At 41.5% G+C, this 12393-nt stretch overlaps 1 protein-coding gene across 1 annotated transcript in view; it reads right to left on the bottom strand.

The window, feature by feature from the left end:
• Positions 1 to 12393, bottom strand: part of Cep162 (centrosomal protein 162) — a 68670-nt gene that overhangs the window by 17488 nt on the left and 38789 nt on the right. Inside the window, exons 17-21 of the mRNA XM_006983709.4 lie at positions 10715 to 10827; positions 8668 to 8773; positions 4655 to 4781; positions 3015 to 3178; positions 2155 to 2259 (exon numbers count right to left, since the gene is read on the bottom strand). Of these exons, the coding sequence (XP_006983771.1) occupies positions 2155 to 2259; positions 3015 to 3178; positions 4655 to 4781; positions 8668 to 8773; positions 10715 to 10827 (615 nt within the window). The remainder of the gene's footprint in view (positions 1 to 2154; positions 2260 to 3014; positions 3179 to 4654; positions 4782 to 8667; positions 8774 to 10714; positions 10828 to 12393) is intronic.

Here is a 12393-nt window from a genome sequence, read left to right as displayed (position 1 = left end):
AAAAAAAAAAAAGTATTTTAAATTAATATATTTATTTTAATATTAAAAATGTCATATCATGACAGTTAAACTATGATATAGTCCATTCAAAGCATGAATAGATACAATGTAAATTTTTCTTATAAAGTACATCCAATTAACCTAATTCTTACTTATGTTCTATTTAGAAAATACACTTTACTTACAACTGATCTATTTCAGAACATGGCTTGAAATGATTCTAACTATATCATGATATACTCTGGCTAGAAAGCAGATGTTCAGGCATAAACTCTTTACAAAAGGGCTCAAGGAGACAGAATAAGTACGCATATCAGATATGTACATGTAGTAGCCTAACTAAAAATATTATTAAAGAATATTTTCAAAGATATGCCCTAAGATGGAGAATCGACAAATGTTTAATCAAAGAGTGGGACTTTTAAACAGTGTGTTTCTGGCCAACATGGAGCCCCACCCGGGGACAGGAGAGGTGGGGAGACAGTGTGGGTATGCAGCTGCACTGGCAGACACAAGCCTGTCAGCCTGGAGTACTGTTCCTCGGGGGTAGTCTCAGGAGGCAGGTTTTTATAGGAGTTTTCCCTGGTGTCTGGGGCTTGTGGACTGGGCTTACTGGCGAGATGCCCAGTACACCCCAGGGCTCTTCTGTTTCTGCTCCCTCCTTTGCTGGGATGACAGCTGTATGCTACCGTGCCCAGCTGTCTCTGGAGGCCCTAAGGATTGAACTAAAGGTTTATTTGTTTATTATGTATACAGTATTCTGCCTATGTGTATGCCTGTATGCCAGAAGAGGGCACCAGATCTCATTATAGATGGTTGTGAGCCACCATGTGGTTGTTGGGAATTGAACTCAGGACCTCTGGAAGAGCAGCCAGTGCTCTTAACCTCTGAGCCATCTCTCCAGCCCCTGAACTCATCACCTCTTTATGCTCGCACAGCAAACATTTTAATAACCCAGCCAGCGCCCTAGCCCCACCGTTGGAGGTCTCACACACATGCTAAGCATCCATTTCCATACTCCTACACATCCAGTTGGACAAGGTCTCTCTTTAGGAGACCATCTAATGGACTTATTCCTTTGTCTCTGTCCTCTCCCAGCTCTGGACAGCTGTTTCTACACGGGGCAATGGAAACTCCATGCCTCAAAGACAATCCGAGCACAATCCCACACCATACTACACTCACTTTAAAATATCTCTCCCTCTTCAAGACACTTTTGTCCTGGGCTTCTCTTGGCCCTCGAACCAAATTACAAAGCCATACCTCTTAGAACCAGAAAAGGTCCTGCGAAAGTAACAAAGTTGAATTTTTACTTAGTTTCCTTCCTGCTAAAACCACTCAGCTCCTTGATGACCTCACAGTCTTGGATTTGTGATGAAATAATAGCCGTCTGTTTAAGTACCAGGAGGTGATTACACAAGTCCTGTTCCCTCATCAAAGGCTAGAGACATCATACTTTAATATTTAGTTACGAATAGAAATGCTACATAGGGTGCTTTCAAAATAAAAGGAAATTGTCTATATCCCTCCAAAACTACTTCAATAAAAGATTCCTCATCTTAAGAAGTTCCACAGGAAGAGTGTAATAAAGTCTTCTTGCTACAGCGACCTTGAGGTGAATGCTTGTGATGCCCGGTCGGGAGCAAGGTTCAGGCTGATGGCCAGCGGGCCGGAAAACTGAACGTTCTTTGTGCACTGTGTTTGTTTTGTAACATTTCCCGAGTGTTAGACAATTTTCCAGATTCTAGGATCTTTCTTCCTGTGCTCCCTTCCCACCTATTTTTGGTCAGGATATGGGCTAATCTTAAAAGAAGCGAAAGCATTTTGCTATGTTTCTAAGATTGCCCTGAATTCCTGGGTTCGGGTGAACCTACTGCCTCAGTCTCCCAAGGAGCAGGAGTAAAACTCAATACCCAATGTCCCAAATGTCTGCTTCCATCTTCCTAGAGTTTCCTAGAGCTGAGAGGCAAAGAGATCTCTCATCAACAGGTCTCCGTCTTCCGACTGAGAGCATCAGCCTAATGTTGTGCAGGGGTGAGCCCTGGGTTACGCAATCTGTTACACACTTCATTGCGGGCACTTGAAGGATTTCCTGAATAATTCAGTCTGTATATATTAAAAGTGCTTCAATAAAAGTTCCTCTTTGACACTTACCTGCCGCTCCAGGTCCTGAATTCTTTTGGCATCCAGAGCTCTTTCCTTCGAGCGTAACCTCTGCTGCGCAGCTGGGCTCCCGGACTCAGTTTTCAGTTTTTCAATCTGTCCACAAAGGGAGGATGCGGTGAGGCAAGAAGTGTATTTCCAACAACAGGAGAGCATCAAAGGTGGGGGATACATAATGTTAACTCATGAACTCTGTAACAGACACGGATTGAGCTATCCCTTTGCTCCAAGTGTCTCCAAGGTGCAGCACTGGGGGCAGGAGACGCCAGCAAACGAGAGAATCTGGATCCTTGCGCTTGTAGAGGCAGATGGTTGATAAGCCAAGTAAATCAACAAGTAAAGAAAATCCCTCTACAGAGAGACAGGTGCTATCAACAAAACAGAATGGAGTGAAAGGAAAAGCAGGGTCGGGGTGGGGAGGAAGATCTAAGATTAGAAACTTGAGTTTTGAGGAGGAGGAGAGAATGAAAAATCAAGGACAAGGCAGCAAGTGGGATGAGTCTGGAGGAGCTGCGGGTGTGGCCGGAGGGAGTCAACGCACGGGAGTGTCACAGAGGAGGTGCTGAGTCAGGCCCCTACTGGTCAGGCCACGTGGTCCCTACAGGCTGTGGTAAGTAGCTGGTGTCTATCTACAGTCTATCTAGAAAGACTAATCATCTAAACTCAAATCAAAACCCAAACCAGCTGTAAGTTCCGAGTACGGGTTTGGAGCTAGGCATGTGGGACCACGGCGGAGCAGGAGCAAGTCCCTGGACTCGTCTCCAGTTCAGGAGACAACACGAACAGTAAGGGACCAGTGGCAAAGCCACAGGGGAGGGGCACCACAGCTAGAGGCTCATGTACAAAAGTACCTCGAGTTTCAGCTTCTCCGCTTCTTCATTGGCCTCTCGGAGACGAGCTGCATCTTTATCTAGAAGCTCCTGGTTCTCGGCGTACCACTGTAACCGCTTCTGCAGACGACTGATTTCTTGTTTATGTGTTTCTTCTAAGATTTTTATTTCATACAGTTTTTCACCTACACAATAAAATAACCCAATAACCTGATAGTAATTTTTCAAAATATGGAAATAACGAAATTTCAATATTAAATAAAAAACCGGTGTCTATCTAATGAAAGCATTATGAAGACACGAGAGGCATGCACAAATGATCTACACATCAGTGTCTAGTTCAGTCCTTTAGTAGTGGAGACAAGAGATTGTGTTCACAATCCAAATCTTCTATGGCTGTCTAGAAATGTGTGATTGTTTCCCACTGACATGAAAATAAGTTGCTTTCAGGGGAAAAATAGATTGAAGGAATAATAAAAAATAAGGAAAGTTTATAGTTAAATAAAAATGGCATACATTTACAAGTGGCTTCGTTAACACAACAAATTTATATGAAAAACATTTTTGACGTTTAAAAAGTTTTTAAGAATAACAGTCACTCTTCTACTTTAGAGAAAAGGAAAGGGAACAAGGTGTTGTCATAAGCAGTGAGAATGGGTTCTTTGTACAGCTTTTGTACACTGAAGCCGAAGGTACTGTAGAGAGAAGACTGACCCACAAACAGTACTCCTCTGACCTTCCCAGCCTGTGTTCTGCCGCCCTGAGCCAGCAATGTGCTGAGGGTGTGGCCTGAGCCTCCCTCTAGTCCTTTACTTCCGAATCTCACTGTCTGGGCCTGGCTCCAGTGCCATTCTCCAAGACTCTTGGTGTTTGTTTGTAAACCCCCTCTCCCCGCTCCCGCATATTAAATTCCTTTCATTCTTATCTTTCTCCCCCATTTTTTCCTGGTGGGTGCCATGCCATGTTTCTTTTCATCCCTATAAAATAATACAGGGTTATGGGTTCACGTGGCAAATCCTTCAGAGCAGGCTTCAGCTCTGCCTTCAGGAAGCTCTCGGCCAGGCTAAGACTACAGGCCTCTAAATGACTCAACACAAAGCTATGGATTCAGTTAATGCCTGATTCCCCCTTGATATTGCAATTATTCTAGTTAAAAATAAGAAGTATACATCATTTTATCACTGTCAGGGACAATGACAAAATCTCTAGTTAGTGGAAAAATACAGACCCCCAATAAGACAGGGAACTAGATCAGCTTACAGTCAGGTTGCCTAGCAACAGGACATTGATTCAGAGCCCTTGACCCTCTCACCCTGTAAACATCCTATACAAACATCCTGTTAGCTTGCCCCACCTTATGCAGATGACAGCTTCTTGCTCCCCCCACCCTGCGGAACTATATAAACCTTTCTGGAAGAAAAATAAAGTGGCACCTTGATCAGAATCTAGACGTGGTGTCTTTTCCTTTGTATCTCCTGTCCCTACATTCCCTCCTTAGGGTGGTTGAGAACCCGTTGTAGCCCTGCAGGCGGGGCATATCACTAGCATCAAAGATTTCAAGTTACTGTCGGGGTAAGTATTTTAATGATACCATTCATTTTTTTACTTGAATTCACTATTGGATCCATCAGAGAACAGAGAACGGTCTCAGCCGTGCTCACCTGTGGCATAAGCAATCTGGTCTTTGGCCTGGTCCCTCTCTTTCTTCACTTTTTCCAAGTCCACTTCCAGAGCTTGTTTGTCTTGCTTCAGTCTTTTGATGTCTTCCATCAGATGATTTTTCTCTTTCTTGATATTTGATGGAATACAAAAGTAGGTTACTTCCAAACCGCTCTCCTCTCATTCCATCAGGTCACATTTTATCTAAAAGGGACAGAGGGTGCTCTACCCCCGAACCATTAACTTCCTGCAGTCTCTGGCTCTGGTTCCTGTCTTCTCGGCATCACACTGGAGCCCTGCTCTATCATCCTAATGTGTTCTTCCCGAAGCCCCTTGCCTGGACCGCTGGGATAACCTTACATCTAAGCATTCTCCCTCTCCACCCCTATGCCTGTTTTCACAGCAGTTAGCAGGATCAGCCACACCCCTCCAGTCTCTTAGGGTCAATCCTGTACTTACTGTGACTTGGAGTGTCACAGAACCCAGGCATGACTAGACTGGGCACACTACTATAAATCTGTTCATTCCAGCCACAGAAGCCTCTTTGTTGTTCTCTGAACACCCCCGACACCCAGAGTACTCCTATCCAAAGGATCTGCCACGTATCCCTCTGCCAGGTAGGTAGCTTGCTCCTTCCTGTCAGAACTACTCAAAGAAGCCCCAGGAAGACCTTGCCTGACCATTTTCTCTGAAAATGCAAAATTTCCCTCACTAGCACTCCCATCATTACCTGATTTACTGCCTATATACCTAAAAGCAGATTATTTATTTATTTATTTATTTATTTATTTATTTATTTATTTATTTATGGAGGATTCTCACTATGTAACCCTGGCTGGCCTAGAACTCACTAGGTAGATCAGGCTGGTCTCCAACTCAGAGATCTATCTACTTGCCTCTGCCTCCTGGGTGCTGAGATTAAAGTTTCGTGCCACTATGCCTGGCTTATTTTGATAACTCTTGTATCATACTTACATAAAAAGTTTGGACATTAAAATAAAGGTTAAGAGGCTGAAGAGATGGCTCAGTGGTTGAGAGCACTTGCTGCTCTTCCAGAGGACCCAGGTTTGACTCCCAGCACCCACATGGTGGCTCACAACCATCTGTAACTCCAGTTCCAGGGGATCTGATGGCCTCTTCTGGCCTCCATAGGTACCAGACATGTGTGTGGTACATAGACATACATGCAGGCAAAACACTCATGCACATAAAATAAGAATGATTTAAAAGTTGAAATGAAAGCTAAATGAATCCCCAAGTATCCTGTACTCCATACTACTGTCAATACTTCGGCTATGTTCACTCCTCTGGCTTGCAAAATTCATACCTACCCTTCAGAGTTCAGTCTGCAGCTGGGGAAGAGATTCCTAGGAATCCCTTCTACGCCCACACAAACCTGAACCTCTGTTTTATACAACCTGATCTGTGTACTGATTCTTCTCACTTTCTATGAAATTGGCTTACAGTTTCTGCTTACTTTATGGTATAAGCACATGGTATGCACACACACTCTCTCTCTGTGTATACATGCATACATACATACACACACACATACACAAATACATTGGACTTAAAATTGCTGAAGAATGTCTCACAGTAATAAAACTACAAATTCTCACAATTCCTGTATTATACTATATTATGATTTAAAGTTAAGTCTGATAAAAGAAAATAAATGTGTTCATAAAGCATCATGTCATTTTGGATTTTATGGACATCTCAGACTCATTTCATTGTTTAATCTGTGTGATCCATGGATGTCTTTTCAAGGAAATGAGCTTCCAAGTTTTCAAAATCTATGTATCTTTCTGCAAATACCATTCATTTAATTACTTTTGACTTAGAAATGCTGTCTATTCTTTGTTTACTCCCATGGGAGGCCTGCCCCTTTCTGAACGGAGGAGTGGATGGAGGGGACAGGAGGTGGGAAGAGGGTACAGGAAGAGAGGAGGGAGGGGGCAACTGTGGTTGGTATGTAAAATAAATGGAAACAATTTAATAAAAAAAGAAATGCTGTCTAGTGGTGCCTACTTCATTACAGAATTTGAAGTATTATTGAATTCAGCCAATCAGTGCTTAAGTAGATAATGAATCTGCTCTAGGTTTGCGTAGATACAGAGACAGAGGCTGCCTCGTGTCAGTATGGTGTACAGGGTGGGGGTTCTACCTGGCAAATAGGACTTTGCCTCCCTTGGGAGTCACTGTGTACACAATGAAAACTTCAAACCTCTACAGAAAGAGACAGCCACTGGAAAATGGAAAAACAGCCCTTGCTCATGAGCTGGTAGCATTAATATTGTGAAAATGGCCATTTTACTGAAAGCTATTTACAGATGTAATGTAATCCCAATCAAAATCTCCATCTTAGTCTTTACAGAAATAGAGAAAAAGTTCTAAAATTCATATGGAACCACAAAAGACCCCAGATAGCCAAAGCAATCCCGAGCAAAGGGAGCACGCTGGAGTGTGGTGGTATTCTAATTGTACTGAAATGTGATTTTAATTGTATGTTAATAAATAAAGTTGTCCAGGGGTCAGAGCTATTAGAGCCATAGACAGAGAGTGGCGGTGGTGGGTGGTGGCGCACGCCTTTAATCCCATAGATCTCTGTGTGTTCAGGGATACAGCCAGCATTGGAGACACATACGCCTTTAAGACCTAGAGGGCTGTACATACAGACAGTGACGAGGCAGTCACGTGTTTGGGTTTACAACCAATGAGAAGGCAAAACAAAATACTTGAAAGGACAGACACACAGGAAATAGCTCTCTTTCGGGAAGCTAGGAGCTCGCAGGAGGAAGGGTGAGATTTTAGCTCTGAGCTCTGATCTCTTGGCTTTCTCTTTTACATTGGTGCTGTGTTTCTTATTTAATAAGATGGTTGGTTACATCTACACTGGAGGGATTACCATTGCAGATTTCAGAACATACAGATTCACGGTGATAGAACTAGTATGTTACTGGTACAAAAGCAGACAGACAGGTAGACCAATGGTACAAAAGAAAAAATCCAAATATGAAAACAAGTAACTAGAGCCTTCTTGTATTTGACAAAGATGTCAAAAATACACACTGAAGAAAGTGTCTTCAACAAATGGTACTGGGAAACCTGGATGTCCACATGTAGAAGAATGAAAATAGACCGCTATCTATCACCCTGCAAAAAACTTAACTTCAGTGGACCGAAGATCTCAACAGGAAACCCAAAACACTGAAACTGCTGTAAGAAAACATAGGCTGTGCCCTTCAAGACACAGGCATAGGAAAGGACTTCATGAATAAGATCGTTTGTCCAGGAACTAAGACCACCAACTGATTCCCACCTTTATCCTGGGTATCTGCGATATAAATATTTGTAATACAATCTGCTGTCTAGATGTGCACTGAACACTTTGGGAGACAGGAGAAAAGTTACTTTTAAAGGTAACGGTCACTGCCATACTGTTTTCCTATTTTAGCACAGAGTATGTACTACAATGAAGAATTTGATTTTTTTAGGATTTATTTTTGTTATTTTTAATTATGTGTGTAAGTGTGTGTGTACATGAGTGGAGGTGCTCTTGGATGGCAGAGACACTGGATCCCTTGGAACTGGAGTTAGAGATGGTTGTGAGCTGCCTGAAATGGGTACTGAGAACTGAACTTGGGTTTTCTGAGAGGGTAGTCAGTCACATGTTCTTTACCAACAGCTGGGCCATCTTTTCAGCCCCGGGAATCTGTTTGAAATAATGTATATCTGTGGCCCAAGTGCAATGCCCCTGCTGTGGTCCTATATGGTAAACGCCTGAGGAGATGATGCACTGCAGAGTGGAGCCATGTCAACCAGTTCCCAGGGTTTCTGTACATTAAAGTCACACGCACACTAAATGCTCATCTTAGAGACTTCTTAGTTTTCAAATAACATCTTTTAAAATATATTTTATTTACATATTTATTACAAGTATAATTTTTTACACGTACTGGAATTTCTGTGATAACTTCACCGAATGCAATAGTTTAAATCTTATTCAACTTACCTGTACCACCCGTAATTCTGCTAGCAGTTCTGTAAAACTCTGGTTTTTGATGGGTTCTGCATTTTCAACTACTTGAGACAGGAAACGATCCTTGTGCATCTGTTCTCTGATTATGAAAATTAAAATGAAAAGACTTTAAAAAACAAGATACTCCTTTTAATATAAAATATCCTAATAAACTCACACTATATGTATCACTGGAGGAAAAAATATTAGTCTAAAGATGAAAAGTATGGACATGTTAAGGAGAAGTAGACTTGAGGGAAATGCTTATACTTTTCACTTTAGAAGAACAGAAATACTAAGATTTTTGGTATTTAATTAATTGAAATTAAAAACATTTGCTTCTAATTCTCAGAGAAAATGAAGTGGAGCTTGTTTTCTAGAGCTTTCTGTATACTCTGGGTCTTACAGTTGCTGACTCTTTTCTTCTGACAAACACAAATCCCAACTTTATACACAACAAAACCAAAAACATATCTGGACCTCAGATTCAAATTTTAGATTTTTTTTTTCAAGAAATTTCTATAAAATAATATAGTCCTAATGCTCTAAATAAATTATTTAAATAATTATTTAAGTGAATTATTTTATCACGGAAGTTCACTTAGTTTGAGATTTTGGCGTAGCTCTTTCTAGATGTCAGGTAGTAAAAATGTAGTAATTTTAAAGTTATGTTTATTTAGCCAATAACTGACACAGAGCCCAAACTGGTCTCTAAGTGGCTATATGGCTGAGGCTGACCTTGAACTTGCAAGCCTCCTTCCAGAGTACTGTGACTGCAGGCACGCACACCAGGCCTAGTGTGTGTGGTACTGGGGACTGAACCCAGACCTCATCAACTGAGCTACATCTCCAGTTCAGACAGGATCTTTGCCAGAAATCCTTATGAGAAGCATCTTGAAGTAAGATGTATTTTCAAGCATCCATCAGCACACCTGGCTTTGGGGCCACACTGACTAGGAAAAAGGGACATTAAAACTCTCTCTCTCTCCTTTCTTCCTTCCCTCTGTTCACCAATCTGTAGAGCTGTCACGCCTGTCTACTACAGGGTGTATATTTTTCTATTTTACATGAAAGGTCAGTATATGCTAATGGATACAATTTTCATGTTATAAGCCATCTAAAAAAGGGAGCCTGTTAACAAATATGGTTGGCATTCCTGACAATCATGGTCACCAAAACTTCTGGCCCCGTCCTGAACGATTGGGCATTTATGTGGAGTGATGCACTGAAGTCATTCCTAGTGGAAGGCAGTGTTCTAGTGTGCCCATGTTTGTAGGTTTGGGGTCTGTTCTTCCAACAGTAGGGTGATGGACCAGGGTCGGCCTTGAGTAAGCAGGCTCTGGTGTCCACTGCTCTGTGGTGAGTGCTGGAGAGTAATAACTCATAGGTGGGTTTTTTTTTTTTTTTTTTTTTTTGGCCCCTTTTCAACAAGTAACTTCATCTAAACCACAGCCTTTGACCCCGAAGACATTCTGAGTCCCCTCCCAGGTACATCCCAGCCAGTGGCACAAACTGTGGCGTGGTCTATTCTCTAGAGCTCCCTGGTGGCATCAGTGTGAAGCCAGGTTCCAGCTAAGCCATACCCTTTGCATCCTCTCCCTCTCCTTCTTCACCTTGTTTCTTTTTTCTTTTTCTAGAATTATGACTTCTTTTTCTCTTTCCAGAGTTATTCTGTTTCTACAGAACCTAAGGCCAAGCTGACAGAGTGGCTTTTAATTTTACTTTTGTACTATTAATCAATTAATCAAATCATTGTTTAAGGAATAGTTATCTACTGACAAAGACAAATGTTCTACTTTCACTTTCTTAAAATGTCAAACTCACATGTGGATATATTGAGAATACTGGAGTATATACTAGCTATCAATCACAAAAAGAAAAATCCTCTGAATATGCACTCTAACAGTTACAAGACTGGAAATCAATACACAAATGAAAACAGATACACATAAAAGTATTTTCCATTTCTAAGAAAAAAACCACAGTATTAATGTGGTAACAATATGCTTAGAAACAGGTAAGTATATTCAAGAGAACTTACTTTAAAGAGGCTAACTCACTAAATAAATTCTGATTTTCCTTAAACATTCGCTCTTCGTTTTTCTTATTTTGTTCCTGGAGATCTTTTACTTGATTATACAATCTTTCATTTTCCTTTTAAAAACAGAAAAATGATTTTTAGTTAAAAGTTAGCAGTACTTTATAACATAAAATAGAATGCTAATAGATAAATCACTTAGGTGGTCTTTAAAATTTCCTTAATTTTAATTTTACAAAATCCTTTTCACATATCTTTTATTATCTTAGAAGTCAACTTCCCTAGACATAACTCTTTCTAAAGTGCTAAAAACACGTCCTTGAAAAACAGTTACAAAATTCCCCCAAACTGAAGAGTCCTGCGTTAGTGTAAAAGCAGAAGGCAGAGTGGAGAAGGAGTCCAGCATCCTATCACCTATGTGATGGGAGAGGGAGAGAAAGGGCAGCAGGAAAAAGACTCAGGGGTAGAGGACGATTCCGGGAGCCTGGCTTCTAACAGTGGGGTAATTAGACATGGAACAAATGGACCTGTGATTAGGTGCTCTGACTTCCTGACCTCACTTTATATTGAGAATCTGCTGAAAACTAAAAGCTTCTGAGGTGGTAACAAGAACTATGGATTATCTTGTCACGTGTGGAGTAGGACCTGGCAGATGGCATGTCAACACACACACAAAACTTGTATATTGTCCTTTGAGGGGACCGCTGACATGCTTAGGGCCCTTGAAATCTTAAGTCCCTCCCTGTATGGCAAGATGACACAGTGCATGTAGGACCTGAATGGCTCTCACTAAACTGAGGGCAGCACCTATGGCCCAAACATTCAGAGCAACTGGTGTGAAAATGCTGTCTCCCAATCTTCTCTGGGCAATAAAGAATGGCGCCGAGCTCAGATTATAGTTGCAAAGAGAAGTTTAAGGAGCTGGAGGAATCTGACAAGAAGGGAGGCAGAGAAGGAAGCTACATCTTTTTTAAAAATATAATTTATCCATTTTTATTTTATGTGCGTGGGTGTTTTGTTTGCATGTGTGTCTGTGTGAGGATGCCAGATCTTAAACCTGCCCAGACTTATACACACCAGAAGTCCCTGCCACTATAAACAAACAGAGCTTACACTAAAGAAAAAATGTTCATCCTTGGGGCGTCAGCACGTGAGTGCAGACTGATATGCTGAAAATAATAACAAACTGCTCAAAACCTGTTATAAACTTTGTAGAAAGCTAAGGAAAAACACTCATTTCTAAGGAACATGGCTATTAAAATAGCATGCAACGGTTTCTGATTGGCTACTGTGTGCCAGGTTAGGAGGCTGGTTTGTATTGTTTTATTTTGAATTTCACTAGTCCCTTGTCTTATTATATCCCTACTCATAAAGACAGAGGGGCAAGAGGGTTGCACATGGCTCCACAACAGGTGTTAGAGTTAAGACTTAAAATGAAGTTTTTATTTGAATCCAGAACTGATGTTCTTAGCTACTTTAATGTGGCTAATAAGAAATGTGCAGGCCAATTGGGCAACTACCCAGCACTTAGGAAGTGGATCACAACCTTGAGGCCCACCTGGGCTAACCAGTGAGTTCCAGGGTAGAGGAGAGAGGGCAGGAGGGAAGGAGGAGGAGAGGGGGAGAAAGGTGAGGGGTAAGAACACTAGTCAAATTGTTACCTCACTATAACTGCACGCTGA

The sequence above is a fragment of the Peromyscus maniculatus genome, chromosome 7, assembly GCF_049852395.1.
Source record: "Peromyscus maniculatus bairdii isolate BWxNUB_F1_BW_parent chromosome 7, HU_Pman_BW_mat_3.1, whole genome shotgun sequence".
NCBI lineage: Eukaryota > Metazoa > Chordata > Mammalia > Rodentia > Cricetidae > Peromyscus > Peromyscus maniculatus.
Note: the sequence above shows the minus strand (reverse complement) of the source record. Positions and strands in the feature narration are given on the sequence as shown.